Source organism: Piliocolobus tephrosceles, chromosome 19, assembly GCF_002776525.5.
Source record: "Piliocolobus tephrosceles isolate RC106 chromosome 19, ASM277652v3, whole genome shotgun sequence".
In the NCBI taxonomy this organism is placed as follows: Eukaryota; Metazoa; Chordata; class Mammalia; order Primates; family Cercopithecidae; genus Piliocolobus; species Piliocolobus tephrosceles.
This window is the reverse complement of record NC_045452.1, coordinates 44,627,864-44,641,795: the sequence shown is the minus strand read 5'-3', so window position 1 is coordinate 44,641,795 and position 13,932 is coordinate 44,627,864. Positions and strand designations below refer to the sequence as shown.

Genomic DNA, 13,932 nt, shown 5'->3' with positions numbered 1-13,932 from the left:
TGTCTAGACGGTGCCCATAGTCCCTGCTCTGTCTAGACGGTGCCCACATTCCCTGCTGTGTCTAGATGGTGCCCACATTCCCTGCTCCATCGGGACGGTGCCCATATTCTTTGCTCCATCTGGATGGTGCCCACATTCCCTACTCTGTCTAGACAGTGCCCACATTCCCTGCTCTGTCTAGATGGTGCCCAGATGGTGCCCACATTCCCTGCTCTGTCTAGACGGTGCCCACATCCCCTGCTCTGTCTGGATGATGCTTACATTCCCTGCTCCGTCCGGATGGTGCCCGCATTCCCTGCTCCATCTGGATTGTGCCCACATTCACTGCTGGCTGCAAATGCCAGGAGTTGACAGCAGCCTGCCCTTTACAAGGCAGGAGGGTGCTACAATTCGCCATTGTCTCCACCTAGGGCTTCACTTGCTTTCTATATGCAGGCATCAGAGGGACCCACATCTCTCTGTTCTGACACTCTGTGTGTTAATGGCAGAGTTTAATTATCCATATGCAATCTTACTTTCCTTATTCCCAAGTCCATGGGGTTGCCTTATCAAAGCATTGCAAGAACTGATAACCATCTTCCAGAAGTATCATAGTGATATTAAGAACACACATCACAGATCATAGTAAACGGCTTTAATTTTTTAACGAAATCTCAACACTGTAAAAAGTGTTGTTGTCCTAGCTAATGAATGCATAGGGTATTGCTTGCAAAATAATAATTGAGATTCTATTTTTAAAGAGCTTAGAACAGTACACGGTGCATAGCAAAGACTCTGTGTATGTGAAGCTGAATTTTAAAATATGGTAACAAGTGTCTGAAAATATGTGGTTCAATTTGTCTCCCGATTACTTTTCCCTCTCCCCCTTTAAAATGAAGCGGAAGGGGAGGGAGGAAGAGATAAGAGGTTTGTGAGTGAAGACAAGGGCCCTTTAAGGCCTGGGAAGACTAAAGCCACAGGGATCTCCCTCTGCCTTAAAAGGCACAGGAATCTTAGTGGGGAAAATGAAGTGGTGATAAAAAGCCTGTCCGTGTGCCTGGAATATCAAAGTCAGTGCACGCCAGGGATCACACTGCAGGTCACGTGCACTCTGGGTCTCTCTCTGCAAACCTGCCCTGCCTCAGTCTGGAAATATACAACTGCCTAAGAAGGGTCTGGCTCACATAGGGGCCGTGAGACACGGCAGGCATAGTCCGGCTGCCACTGGTCATGAACCCTGGACACGGTAGGCAAGGTGTGGTGTCCATATGCATTATTCGGGTGGGGCAAAGATCACAGCTCTCTCCGGACTTTCAGACCCAAAGAACCACTCATCTCTAAGATGGTAACTCAGGGGCTGAGCCATGCCAGTGTTTATTATGTGAAACAAGGACTGGGACCTCACAAGACCAAGTCTGTCCATTTGAGGATGGCCAAAGATGCACACGTGCTGCTTTTATCTTATGTGCAGATTTTAAAAAAAAGTTTCATTTAAATATTCCATACTCTTCAGGAATGCCCAGGCAGCTGAGCTTTCAGGATGTCGCATTGCAGAGGACTCCGATGCTACAGATGGCAGCTGGAGACCCTCTCAAGGCAGGTAGCAGAACGGAGTCCCTCTCTATCTGCTGGGGTGGCCCCTCCAGGTGCCCCGCTGGAAAGCAGAGCAGCTCCATCTCTGGGTGGGTGAGAGGTGCTGCATGAGCTCACTACAGTATTCCAATACCGTATGGCAGTAGGCTGCCAGAGTATCCCAAGCTGGGTGGCTTCGACAACAGATACTCACTGACTCACAGTTCTGGAGGCCAGAAGTTTGAATGCAAGCAGAGCTGTGCCTCCTCCGAAACCTGTGGGGGAGGAGCCTTCCTGCCTTCTTCCTGGCTTCTTCCTGGCTTCTTGGGATGGGAATGTGCATCCATCCTTGGCTTTCCTGGTTTGCGGCTATGTCACCGCACCCTCTGCCTCTGTCACGGCATGGTTTCCTCCCTATGCGTCTATGTCTGAATTTTCCTCTTCCGATAAGGACTCCAGTCATATTGGTTGAGGGCCAACCCCAATGACCTCATCTCAACTAGATCATCCGCAAGGACCCTATTTCCCAATTAGGTCACATTGAAGGTACCTGTCTTTTGGGGGGTACGATTCAACTCACAAAACCAGCCCATCACCTCAAAAGGACCTGCCACCCTAGCGCCATGTATCCCTCTCTGCCCACAGCCGCTCCTTCCCCTGGCTCTCGGGGAGTGGGGACATCTCTCCCCACTCCCACAGTGACCGAGCACCTTCTCCTTGGTATGCATTCTGAAGGGGGCATTTTTTTCTCCTCCATCTTAGGCCTGTAGAAAGCAAGTTCTTTCTAGATTGAGGTGTGTGTGTGTGTGTGTGTATCTATGTATATGAGTGTATGTGTCTGTGTGTTTTCGGGGAGATGTGTGCAGGGTGGGTGCAAGGGAGGAGTGGGAGGCAGAAGGGCAGGAGGAAGATAGAGCCACAGGAGTGAGCACGGAAGTGACAAGGGCAGAATCGGTGTGTGCTTGTGACAAGTATGGAAATGTCATCCCTTTAGGTTCAGTCCTATAAGGCAGGTGTATCAGTAAGGCACTGATTCTGTGACCTTAACAGAGATCAGAATAACAGTGGCTTAAGGAAGAGTGGAGTGGATTTCTCTCTCCTGTACGTCTGGCCTGGTGGGTGGTAAGGAGGATCCACATCGCCCAGGCCCAGATGTGTATGGCTCTTTGAGTGCCCCATTCTTTCCTAGACTCAGAGCTGCTCTCCACCTCCTCCACATCCAGCCACTGGGAAGCAGGACAAGGGAAGTGAAGAGTACGTTCTTTTCTTTCCAAGGATTACTTAGACACTGCAGTCTTCACTTCCATGCCTACTGGCCAGGGCTTAGTCACACAACCTTGGTAGCTGCAAGGGAGTCTGGGAAATGCAGCTGCTATTCTCAGAGGCCATGTCCTCAGGGATTTTGCTAAATTTAGCAAGGCAGGGACAGATATGGGGGAACCACTGACAGTCTATCACAGAAGAATGTGATTTTAGAGAAACAGTGAAACTGTCATTAACCCACCCCTCACACCTTACAATAGCCAAAGAGAAATCCAGTAGTATCTGTCACAATAAAGAGTATGAGAGGAATGTGATTAGAAAATCAGGTTGCCAGGCAGGACGTGTCCAGTTTTAGCCAGTGATGGGGTTCATGGGGAGGGCTTTGTCTCGGGAAGGTGTGTGTTGGGTTGTTCTACGGCCAGATGGTTTTCAACAACATAACATGCTCTGTAGCTCTCCAGGACCCGGGCCTGGATGTAGGCCTTGTCCTTCTTTTGCCAGGCATCAGACTCGATGTAGACGTTGAATGGGTCGTTGGAGTGTTCCAACTTCTTGGAGCGGATATAGCTCAGCATGATACCCAGGGTGAAGAAGCCGAAAAACCCCAGCACCATGAGGACGTAGAGGGCCTCCAGCTTGCCATCATCACTGCGGGGGGACCTGCGGGCCAGGCCTGACATGTTGCTGCCTTGCTGAACTGTCTCCTGCCATAGCTTGGTCAGAAAGGGTGTCACGGCTGTGGTGTTAGACAAGATCATCCTGGGCATTAAGGTTCCGCTGCTGGAGCTCCAACTTCCCAGGCACACCTCTTAAAGGAAAAATGCAACCCCAAATCAAAAAGTATGTATTGGCCAAAACCCACACTTACGCACACACATGTACACAATTTAAAAATCTCAGGTGAGAGGGGTGAGCTGATATGCTCCCCAGCCCATGGTGTGTGCCATCTTGGGTCTGTGCAATGCCTTCTCTTAATTGATGAATGGATACATTGATTCCCTTCTATTTCCATCCACCACCCCCAATCTCCACCCCTATAGGTGACCATCAGAAGGAGCTTCTTTAATATGCAGTGCTGCATATTGTGGCGTATGGGGTCACATGTGCATTTTGGTTTACCTAAATGGTATCTGGTCATCCAACTAATTCAGTCTCCTTCCTTTTCCTCACAACTGTGTTTTTGTGGCTCACTGGTAGTACTGGGTGTGTGCATTTCTTTACTTCCAATGGTTGTATACAACCCATTGTGAACACCCACTTCTTTTCTCTGCCTTCTCCCCTAAAGATGGACACTGCTGTGGCTGCTAACTCCATAAACAAGGGGGAGACAAACATCCCCATCCTTGCCCTTCTATGCACCTAAAAAAAATCACGCATCTCATACAACTAGTTCCTGAGGGCTTATGTACGACCAGTCAGACTGGGGTGCTGCCAGGGCGCCCTTGGAGATAAAGTGCAATAAGTGGTCTGTTTCACCACGGAGCATCTCTCTACAAACAGTTACATTCATCTGAATGAAAAATCCACGCTGTCACGTGGTGGACTCCACGATGTCTAGGGAGATTTCACAGAGAGCTCCCCTCGAAGAGGCCAGTGTTGCAACTTGTGCTCTGTTTTTCCCTCCCTGCCCACACATATGCACACACACGCACACAATCTTAAAACCTCAGGTGAGAGGGGTGAGCGGACATGCTCTCTAGTCTATGGTGTGTGCCGTCTTGGGTCTACACGATGCCCTCTCTTGATTGAGCAATGGTGCATGGATTGCCTTTTATTTCCATTCACCACTCGCTGGCTATGCAGAAAGTGACATTTTCCCTATCATTTAATCTTGATATCACTGTCCCTGTATACTCAGAGTGGGCCTGGGAATTGGAAAAATTGTCTCCAAGTAGCTGTGAGATTCTGTCAGGGGTTTGGTTTGCTGTGGAAACCCCATCTAGGTGACCTTGAGATCATTGGTAAGCTAAAAAACAGGTCAGTTATTTATTTGTTTGCCTATTTATTTATTTAGGTTTGAGCAAATGCCGGCTTCTACCTCCAGTTCCTGCAGGGCAACAAAAGCCCAGAGGCCAAGTTGTTGATGTCACACTCCAAACTCGAGCCAGAGGGGGCTGCTGGGAGCTTATCACACATAAGTGCTCCCACTCAGTTCTTCCTTTTTCTGTTTTGTTGAGACAGGGTCTCACTCTGTCACCCAGGCTGGAGTGCAGTGGCACGATCTCGGCTCACTGCAGCCTCACCCTCCTGGGCTCAGGTGATCCTCCTACCTCATCCTCCAGAGTAGATGGGACTATAGGTATGTACCACCATGCCTGGCTAATTTTTGTATTTTTTGCAGAGGTGAGGCTGCCCTATGTTGCCAAGGCTGGTCTTGAACCCCTGAGCTTACAGGATCTGCCGACCTCAGCCTCCCAAATTGCTGGGATTATAGGCATGAGCCACCCTGCCTGTCCCCTACTCACTTCTTAGGAGCTTAAAGTAGCTAAGTAGAACATGGCCTGGAGTAGAACATGGCCTCGGGGGTACTGTTGTAACTACAGGTGAAGGATGTGTTTGGGAAGACAGTTTATGGCCAGAATCACTATGGAAAGACAAATTCCAACACTTGCCGGGATGGTACTGTCTTTCCCAGCCAGGATGGGGACTGCGACATCGCACATCATCTTGTGTAGGACAAATAATCTCAGAAACCTGGCTCCTCTCCAGCTTAGACCCAGAGCTATTTCTTCATTGAATTGGCTTAATTGTAAAACATACCCTGAACCCAGCACCAGGTGAAGATATCTGGTACCTTTCCCAAGACCCTCTTCCTCTACCCGTCTCTGAACTGTGGCTGTGTCTTAGAGTTCTGTTATCTGCTCTCTTCTCTTCCCACTCTCCTCTGTCCCGGGGTGACCGCACCTGCTCCAGGCTCACCTGCATGGCCATGACCCAGGGCTCTCTTTAAGCTCCAGAGTCATGTGTCCAAAGACTTGTTAAGGAGACGATTCCCTTTGGCCATCCCCAGGTTCCTTGAAGTTAACACCCCACCCTCTCCTGTCAGAGACTGGCCCCTTCCTCAGTGAGTTGAGTGGCAACACCAGTCACCCCTAAATCTGCATCCCTCTCACTGATGGCTGCAATCTCATCACAGCTGTTCCCATCTTGAAGGCCTTCCTTGGCTCCTCCCCACCTTCAAGGTGAAACTCTTGGTCTTCCGCCTGGATACGGCCCTAAACTTGAGAGCCTCTGCATCCCTCTCCAATTCCACTGTTGCCGCTGTGCCCAGACCCTATGCTCCATGGTCCCTGCTGGCCCCAAAGCCTCCACACATTGTGCATCTCCAGCTCAGACTGCACCTTCTTCTTGGCCCATGAAACTTCTCAGCAATGCCTACTCATGCTTAAAATTCAGCCCAGCTCTCACCTCCTTCCTGAAGCCTGCTCTGATGTATGGAGCTGGGTCATCACTGTGCACACTATGACCCCTGCTAACCTCATCATGGTCAGGATCTCCAGGCCCCTTATCCCATGCCCTTCCTGCCCATCCAGCCCGGTGCTGGGCACACAGCAATACAGGAGCTGCCCTGCGTGTTTATCAAATAGATGCCACCAGAACTTAATACCTTTTGACCAGTGGGGCTTGACTCTTTATAACCTGCTTACTCCAGTGAACAGATGCCAATGAGCTGGCTCCAAAGTTTTAACTGACTCCCTTTTCCAGAGGGGCAGTCATCTCCTACCATGAACTACAGTCTCAGAAGGCAGGAGTAAGGAGCGGAAAGAGCTCAGATTTAGGGATTCCATTGCTACCCCAGGTTTGGATTCTAGCTTTGCTACTTCCTGGCCACATGATCCTGGATAGGATACTTAGAATTGCTCAGTCAAGTTTTTTTTTCTCTCCAAAGTAGCGAGAAACACCACTAACATATGCAGGCTGTTGAATCACTGAACAGGTGTGTAGAGTGGCTGACAGCACATGGCACGTGGCAGGTGCACACTCAGTGGTCCTCGGTAGGAGTTTATTGGTTTTTCTACCTTGTTAAGAAATTGCAGCCCAAGGATTTGGGGCGTTGGGGGTTTAGACTTGGCTTTCCTGTGGCTGACCATGGCTGCTCTCTTCCCTACTTTGTGGAGAGATCAGACATGAATGAGGATCAAAGATTGTTTGTGGCCTTTCCTGGTTTCTAGGCTTTTGAGTCTGTTCAGAGATCTGTCAGGAGTGAAGCTGCCTGGGCTCAAGGGACTCAGGTACTTGTTTTTGTACAAAACTAGCATTTAGCCCCATTCTAATCATTGGGGTAGGCAGGAATTGTTTGGTAACAGATCCAAACTCAACGCTCAACCACTTCTTTTTAAATGACCCGAAACCACTTATGAATGCATAAAACCCTGCCCCAGAAAACAGACAGACCTGGACCTGATACTATGATGTAATTTCCAAAAACCCAGAGCGATCACAATTGGCAAATAATTCTGCCACCAATTACTGTTAGAGAGTCTTTACAACTTCATGACCATGTGAGGGTAGAATTATGGCAGGCAACATTTGAAGATCCACATGTTAATTGGTTTAAAACTGATAAATCCGTACAGCAAAGTAAGAGTAACGTCTGCAATTAATTCATAATAGTGAGTTCACCGAGAAGGCTTGTTACTTAGAACCAGACGGATTTTCCTATGGCCAAAGAAGCAACTGGAAACATCTGCTTTGAGAAACTCCCAAGCCTAAACCATCCTCAGCCTTGTTTTTTAGAATGCTTTAGAATGACCTTGTTAAAATGCAGATTGCTCCTGTAATCCCAGCACTTTGGGAGGCCGAAGCAGGTGGATCACTTGATGTCAGGAGTTTGAGACCAGTCTGGCCAACATGGTAAAACCCCGTCTCTACTAAAAATACAAAAATTAGCCAGGCATGGTGGTGGCCACCTGTAGTCCCAGCTACTTGGGAGGCTGAGGCAGGAGAATCACTTGAACCCAGGAGACGGAGGTTGCAGTGAGCCAAGATTGTGCCATTGCACTCCTGCCTGGGCGACAGAGTGAGACTCTGTCTCAAAAAAAATGCAGATTGCTGGGCTCTACTTACAGAGTTTCTGATTCGGTAGAACTGGAGCAGGCCTGGGAATCTGCATTCCTAACACATGCCTACGTGGTGCTAATGCTTCTGGTCTGGAGGCCTTGCTTTGGTGATCTATTGGAATCACTGGGAGCCTTTAGAAAATATTGGTCCCTGGATCTCACCTCCAGAGATTTTAATGTCCTTGGTCTGGGTTCCTGCCTGATTCAGAGACTTTTTAGAAACCTCCCAAATGACCCTAATTTGTAGCCAAGATTGAGAACCACTGGGCTGTGGTGTGGGACCCTAGGAAACTGACAAATCAGCCTTTTGTGCTGCAGGGTACCTGGAAGAATTTTGCAAGAATGTAAAAATATGATTTCACTGACTATTTTTCAAACTTTGTTTGTATGTTATATTTTCTTTCTTTGGCATTGTTTGCCTCTGATACAGTCTGAAGAGAAATTGCAGAAAGAAACTCTCCAGTCTTCAGTGTAACCTCAGCTGTCCCCACTCTCACGCACGCTGGTGCCTTCAATTACAATTCACCTGTCAGAGCTTAAGTCAAGCTAATTAACTGCCTTTCAAATAACAACCCTATATTTTTAAAGAATTTTTAAAAACTTTACATGTAATTTATTGCATTGCTTTTGCTGAATGTCCTCCCTACCCCCAATGCCTGCAGGCTGGGTCGCCATGGTATTTTTGTGTAATGAGTCTCAAAATGAGTTTGGCAATGTCTTCTTAATAGTCAGCATGGTGTAAATGACAGAGTCTGGATCTGCCTGTCATTTGGGATTTTATATCAGATTCTCTAGGTTCAGTTCCATTATACATGATGCCGAAGCACCTACATGCCCCATGGCTGCACTTTCAGATGGTTGGACTCAAACAGAGTGGGAGAGCAACTGATCCAACAATCTTATTTTTCAGAAAACGCGGCTCCTTAGAGATGAGATGGCTTGCCAAAAGTAATCTCTCCTATCAGAAATACATATCCTCAGCAAATTAACGCAGGAGCAGAAAACCAGACACCGCATATTCTCACTTAAATTAAGTGGGAGCTGAACAATGAGAACACATGGACAGAGGGAGGGCAACAACGCTCACTGGGGCTTGTCGGGGGAAGGTGGGTGGGGAAGAGCAATAGGGAAAAGAACTAATGCATGCTGGGCTAAATACCTAGGTGATGGGTTGACAGGTGCCGCAAACCATCATGGCACATGTTTATGTCTGTAACAAACCTGCACATCCCGCACTTGTACCTGGAACTTAAAAAAATAAATACAAACAAAAACAACCAACCAAAAATACGTCTAAAATGTCATCTCTTAGCTATTGACTCACATTTTATTAGTATAGAAAAGAGCAATTCCCAGGGCCTTGTACAGAGGAAGCAGGCTCAAAATAGCTGAGGACTAGGCCCCTTTCATCAGGTAGCATTGGATCCAACCAAATGGGGGTTGGCTGCTTACCTGAACATGCCATCAGAAGTCATCCCTGTTCCTGTCCCCTCAGCTTTTTGTAGCTTGCACAGTGAGTAAAGCAACGGGGGAGGCAGAAACGGTAGCAGCCAGAGATGTTCAAAATCCATTTGATGCTCAGCCTGTGCTGAATATTCTCAAACTGTGGCCTCGTTGGGCCCAGAAAGTGGGGTGGATTCCTGGCCATTTCTGCTTCTACCTGGATGTGAGATATGAATGCTGCCCCTAATCAAGGGTAGTGCTTTTTTTTTTTTTTCCTTAAAAGCTTAGACCCAGAGCTGCTGGCCTACTGGAACTCACTCAGGACACAGGGCTCTGGGCAGCTGCGCTGAGTGAGACACCTGCAAATGGAGACCAACGGGGCCTCCAGCACCCTGAAGTTCCATAAGGCCCCCAGCTGAACCCAGGGGAGAAGAGGGCAGTGGGTGGCGCCTCCTCCGGGCACACACCACCTCTTCTGACTTCTCCCACGTGCTCTGGCTGTGTCGCCTATCAGCACTGATAACAGCCTGGAAGCTTTCAGAACAGAAGCTTTCCCATCATGGGAAACTCTCATTCTTTCTTTCTTTTTTTAATTTTCCAAAGCCTTTATTTCTAAGACCAACTGTGGCCTGTCCGTGCATAAACTGGGCAGGCTGTAGACAGCAGGCTTCCCCAGTAAATACTGCAGCCTTCCTCCCAATATTGAGCCCTGTCCCATTGATCCTGCAGGGGACATGAGTAGGGCATTTGTTCATGGGGAGGCCACAAGTTTGGGCCTCTCATCACTGTGACCTCAGACCCCTGTTGAGTGTGTTGTAAACAGAGGAGCCGTTCTTCAAGCCCCCTGCCCTGAGTGCACCCCTCTCATTCTTTTATTATTATTAGCAAATTCTCCCAGGTCCTGATCATTCTTTCTCAAGCATTCAGTGATTGGGTAAGGTTCTTGTGGCTGACTCCAAGCTTTCTTCTAAAAGGAATAGATTCTAGGGGTGAGTAGGGCAGACAGGAAGGTCAGAGTCAGAGCTCAGGAATCTGGGTTCCAGCCCCAGGTCAATCCTAGATAAACTACAGGGCTCCTTAACTTACTTCCCTAGGTTGACTGTGGGTATTTTTATCATGCTTGACAGGACTCCTTAAGCATTTCTTCAAAAGAGCATCCAGTCTTAACATCATCATTTGGTCTCATTTGTTTTAAGAAGCAGAATCAGGGTAAAAGCAATGATGGATAAGCCTCATTTTGGTGAATATGATCTTATCGAGCCAAGAATTCTGAGTCAATTGTCCTTGGAACCAACTGTCTATTGTTTTCATCTTTATCACAGCACTATGTCCAAATTCTGGAAACATATCTCCCTCCTAGCAGAAAAGAAGCCACCCAGGGCCACCAGATGCTTCCAGGCACTTGGCTGGCTTTGTCTGGTCTTCTATCCTTCCTCTTTCCCCAGTGTCAATGGGCACTAAGGTGTCCAGAGTCTCTCAAGGAATCAGGATAAAACTGTCCAGAGGCCCAGAATCAGACTGTCCTCTCTGATCAGAAAAGTGTTTCCTGCCACCTCCCAGCGGGACGTGGAGTGTGGCTTGAGTCTGGCGCTTTTAAGAGGAGCTTCCTAGACCTCTCTGTGGGTAATAGAGAGAGAGTCTGGGGTGTGAAGAATGGGAATATAAACACTGAATACTCAGGGAGTCAGGCCAGCAAGCTGGTGAGGAGACTCCATCAAACTCAATATGAAAACATGGGTGGGCGTTTGGGGATGGATAGTGAATGACAGCTAAGGTCACACATCAGGAGGGAAGGAAGGACTCTCATCTCCAGCAAATGAGATAAATCCGGGGAGCCTCAGTTTCCTCATCTGAACAGTGGGAATGATGGAATCTACCTTGAGTATATATCTGAGGTCTTTGTGCAGCATGGAATCAGCCCCTGGCCTCCCTAGCTCTTGCTTTATTTTATTTTATTTTATTTTATTTTAGAGACCAAGTCTCGCTCTATTGCTCAGGCTGGGGTGCAGTGGCACGATCTTGACTTACTACAACCTCCTCCGCCTCCTGGGTTTAAGTGATTCTCATGCCTCAGCCTCCTGAGTAGTTTGGGTTTACAGGTGCATGGCACCATGCCTGGCTACTTTTTGTATATTTAGTAGAGACGGGGTTTTGCCATGTTGCCCAGGCTCAGCATGACTGTGCTAAAGTGATCTGCCCACCTTGGCCTCTGAAAGTGTTAGGATTACAGGCGTAAGTCACTGTGCCCGGTCTCTTGTTTTATGTTTGCTGTTCTCTCTGTAGGTGAGGCATTCCCACCATATTCCCCTCTTAAAATTCTACTGGTCCTTCAAATGCCAGCTCATATCCACACTGTGTCTGACCCTGATCCAGAATCCCCTCCCCTTCTTTGACCCTTTGTATATATCTCTCCTACAGTGCCGGTCATATTCTAACTTCTAATCATTTGTAGACTTGTCTGGGCATTTTCTCCCAGGAGGTCCCAAAGGACAGAGACCATCTTGCTTACCTTTGATCCCACTCCAGAACCCAGAATATTTCAGTAAGGTTTTCCCGAATTAAGTGGGAATGCAAAGTATTAGATTCAATACCACTACAATGGGAAAATGAGTGAAGAATTGATAAGGTATACTATGCTCTGGAAATAGATTATTGAGTAATCAAAACAAAACCTCTTGCAATATAGTATGTTTTTATATATTAAATTTTATATTATTTATATTTATATTATTAATGTATTTTGTTATTCATTTTGTATATTAAGATTTACAGTCTTCATATATATATATCTCTCTCTGCAACCCACCTTATTTCTAAAAAAATTTGGGCAGTCACTGATCGTTAATAGTAGAGCACAATTTTCTTCCCTCCTTACCACACTCCCAGTAACTCTTAACCTTTTTTCCCTCCTCCTTTTCCATAGTCCGTATCACCTTCCAATAAAATAAAGTTTTCTTAATTATGATGTTGATTGTTCACCGTTTGTCTTTCCCACGAAAATGCAAGCTATTGCGGGCAGGGATCTTTGCGTGGGTTGTTCTTCACTGAATCCCAAGCAGCTAGAACAGAGTCTGGCATATGGTAAGAGCGCAATAAACATTCAGCGAATGCAGGCAGGCATGCATGAACGCATGAATAATAAGTGTTCCTTTCAACTACCAGAAAGACCAAAACCACACAGGAGCTGTCCCACCCTCAGAGATTTAAGACGACAGCAATGAGTCCCTCTGATGCCTTCTAAGTGAGCTTTATTTTCAAAACAATCCATTTTCCAATAACCTGTCAAAAGCAGGTCCTACCTGAATATCCTTGACTATTTCCTCTGGATACAGATAATGCCTTCCTCCAATGGATCCTCGGCTCACCTGATGATTGGGTGAAACTGGCCAGAGAAAGCAGAGGGGTTTTGTCCCGTCATTGTAAATATGAGTCACGGCTGAATTTAAGCAACTTTGTGAACTCAGCAAAGTCCCCACCACCTGGACCATAAATGACAGCTATGGTTATTGACAAGATCCTTCTTTAATGGAGTTGGAACCTCCTTCTTAATCTAAATGTGGACTCAAATGAACGGTCAATTCCCATAGAGCAATGTGACAAATCCGGGGGGCAAAGTATTATGCAATAGATTCGGGCACGTGCGCACGTCTCTGCTACTTAGTCAACTTTCTTCTGAAGTTCTCCACTTTTCCCATTACCACAATCAATATCAGATATCAGTAATGTTCTCCGCGTCCCATGCCCTTTCCGCAGTGAGATGTCAAGGCCCAAGAGCTCGTCCCCCAAAAAAGCTGAAGGTCTGTGAAAAACAGTGGGGACTCAGGCCCCGTGAGTGGTTTTGACTTTCTTTTCTTTTAAAAGTTGCATGTCAGTGTTTTCCAAATATTATACAAGGATGTCCATAACTTAATAATGGAGGAATGTTTTCGTTATTCTATGTTGGTGAGACGCTTTGCTATGCGTTGGTTGTGTAAGTAAATGAGAGCGGCAGAAGGAAAGGAGGGAGGAGGCTGATCATCCTATTCCGTCTCCCACTCCGGCGGTCTCGGCGCTTCCAGCCTGGAGCGCGCCCGCTGCGCGTCCGGAGACGCAGGTTCCAGGGGCCCCCGGGGTCGCCCGACTAGGCCACTTGCGCCCCGGGAGAGGGCCGCAGAGGTGGGAGCCCCTGACTTACCCGGGTCTGAGATGCGGAGAGCCGGGTGTGGAGCTGAGTGTGCGCCTGCCGAGCGCTGAGGCCACCGACAGCCCAGCCCCGGGGCGGCACCTCCTAAGGGCCTGAGCGCTGCGCGAGGAGCGGGGGCAGGCGGGGCCTCCCAGAGCCGTCAGGCGTCCCGCCCCACTCCGCCTACACTCACGGCCCAGCCCAGGGTCCCCCGGGACCACCCCAGACCAGCCCCGGCCCACCCGGGTCCTCCGAACCCTGCACCCCAGACCAACGCCGCCGCGTGCGAGGAAGCGCTTTGGATCCTGTCGCAGAGGCTCAAGGCCGGCAGAAAGTCTGCATTAGGATCGAGAAAGCCGACCAACCAACAGATCTACCTACCTTCCTGCGAGTGTTTGAGGTTGCCAGAGAGGAAGCTACTGCAGCCAGGAGAAAGGCCGTCTGGGAGACGCC

At 48.1% G+C, this 13,932-nt stretch overlaps 1 protein-coding gene and 1 non-coding gene across 3 annotated transcripts; both read right to left on the bottom strand.

Annotated features, from left to right (window-relative positions):
* Positions 1-617: 617 nt before the first annotated feature.
* KCNE1 (potassium voltage-gated channel subfamily E regulatory subunit 1) lies at positions 618-13,597 on the bottom strand. 2 transcript variants are annotated; one of them, XM_023191005.2, is made up of 3 exons: positions 13,492-13,597; positions 12,617-12,699; positions 621-3,622 (listed from the first exon to the last, which is right to left on the bottom strand). In XM_023191005.2, exon 3 carries the CDS (start codon positions 3,579-3,581, stop codon positions 3,183-3,185), a length of 399 nt encoding a protein of 132 aa, XP_023046773.1. In that variant the 5' UTR covers positions 3,582-3,622; positions 12,617-12,699; positions 13,492-13,597; the 3' UTR covers positions 621-3,182. The 2 variants fall into 2 exon arrangements, with proteins under 2 accessions (XP_023046770.1, XP_023046773.1); XM_023191002.1 differs by lacking the exons at positions 12,617-12,699; positions 13,492-13,597 and adding an exon at positions 9,327-9,752 and having other exon boundaries at positions 618-3,622.
* On the bottom strand, positions 10,052-10,179 carry LOC111527411. The gene has a single exon (XR_002726657.1). It is a non-coding gene; the product is annotated as a small nucleolar RNA SNORA11 (small nucleolar RNA).
* Positions 13,598-13,932: the final 335 nt, after the last annotated feature.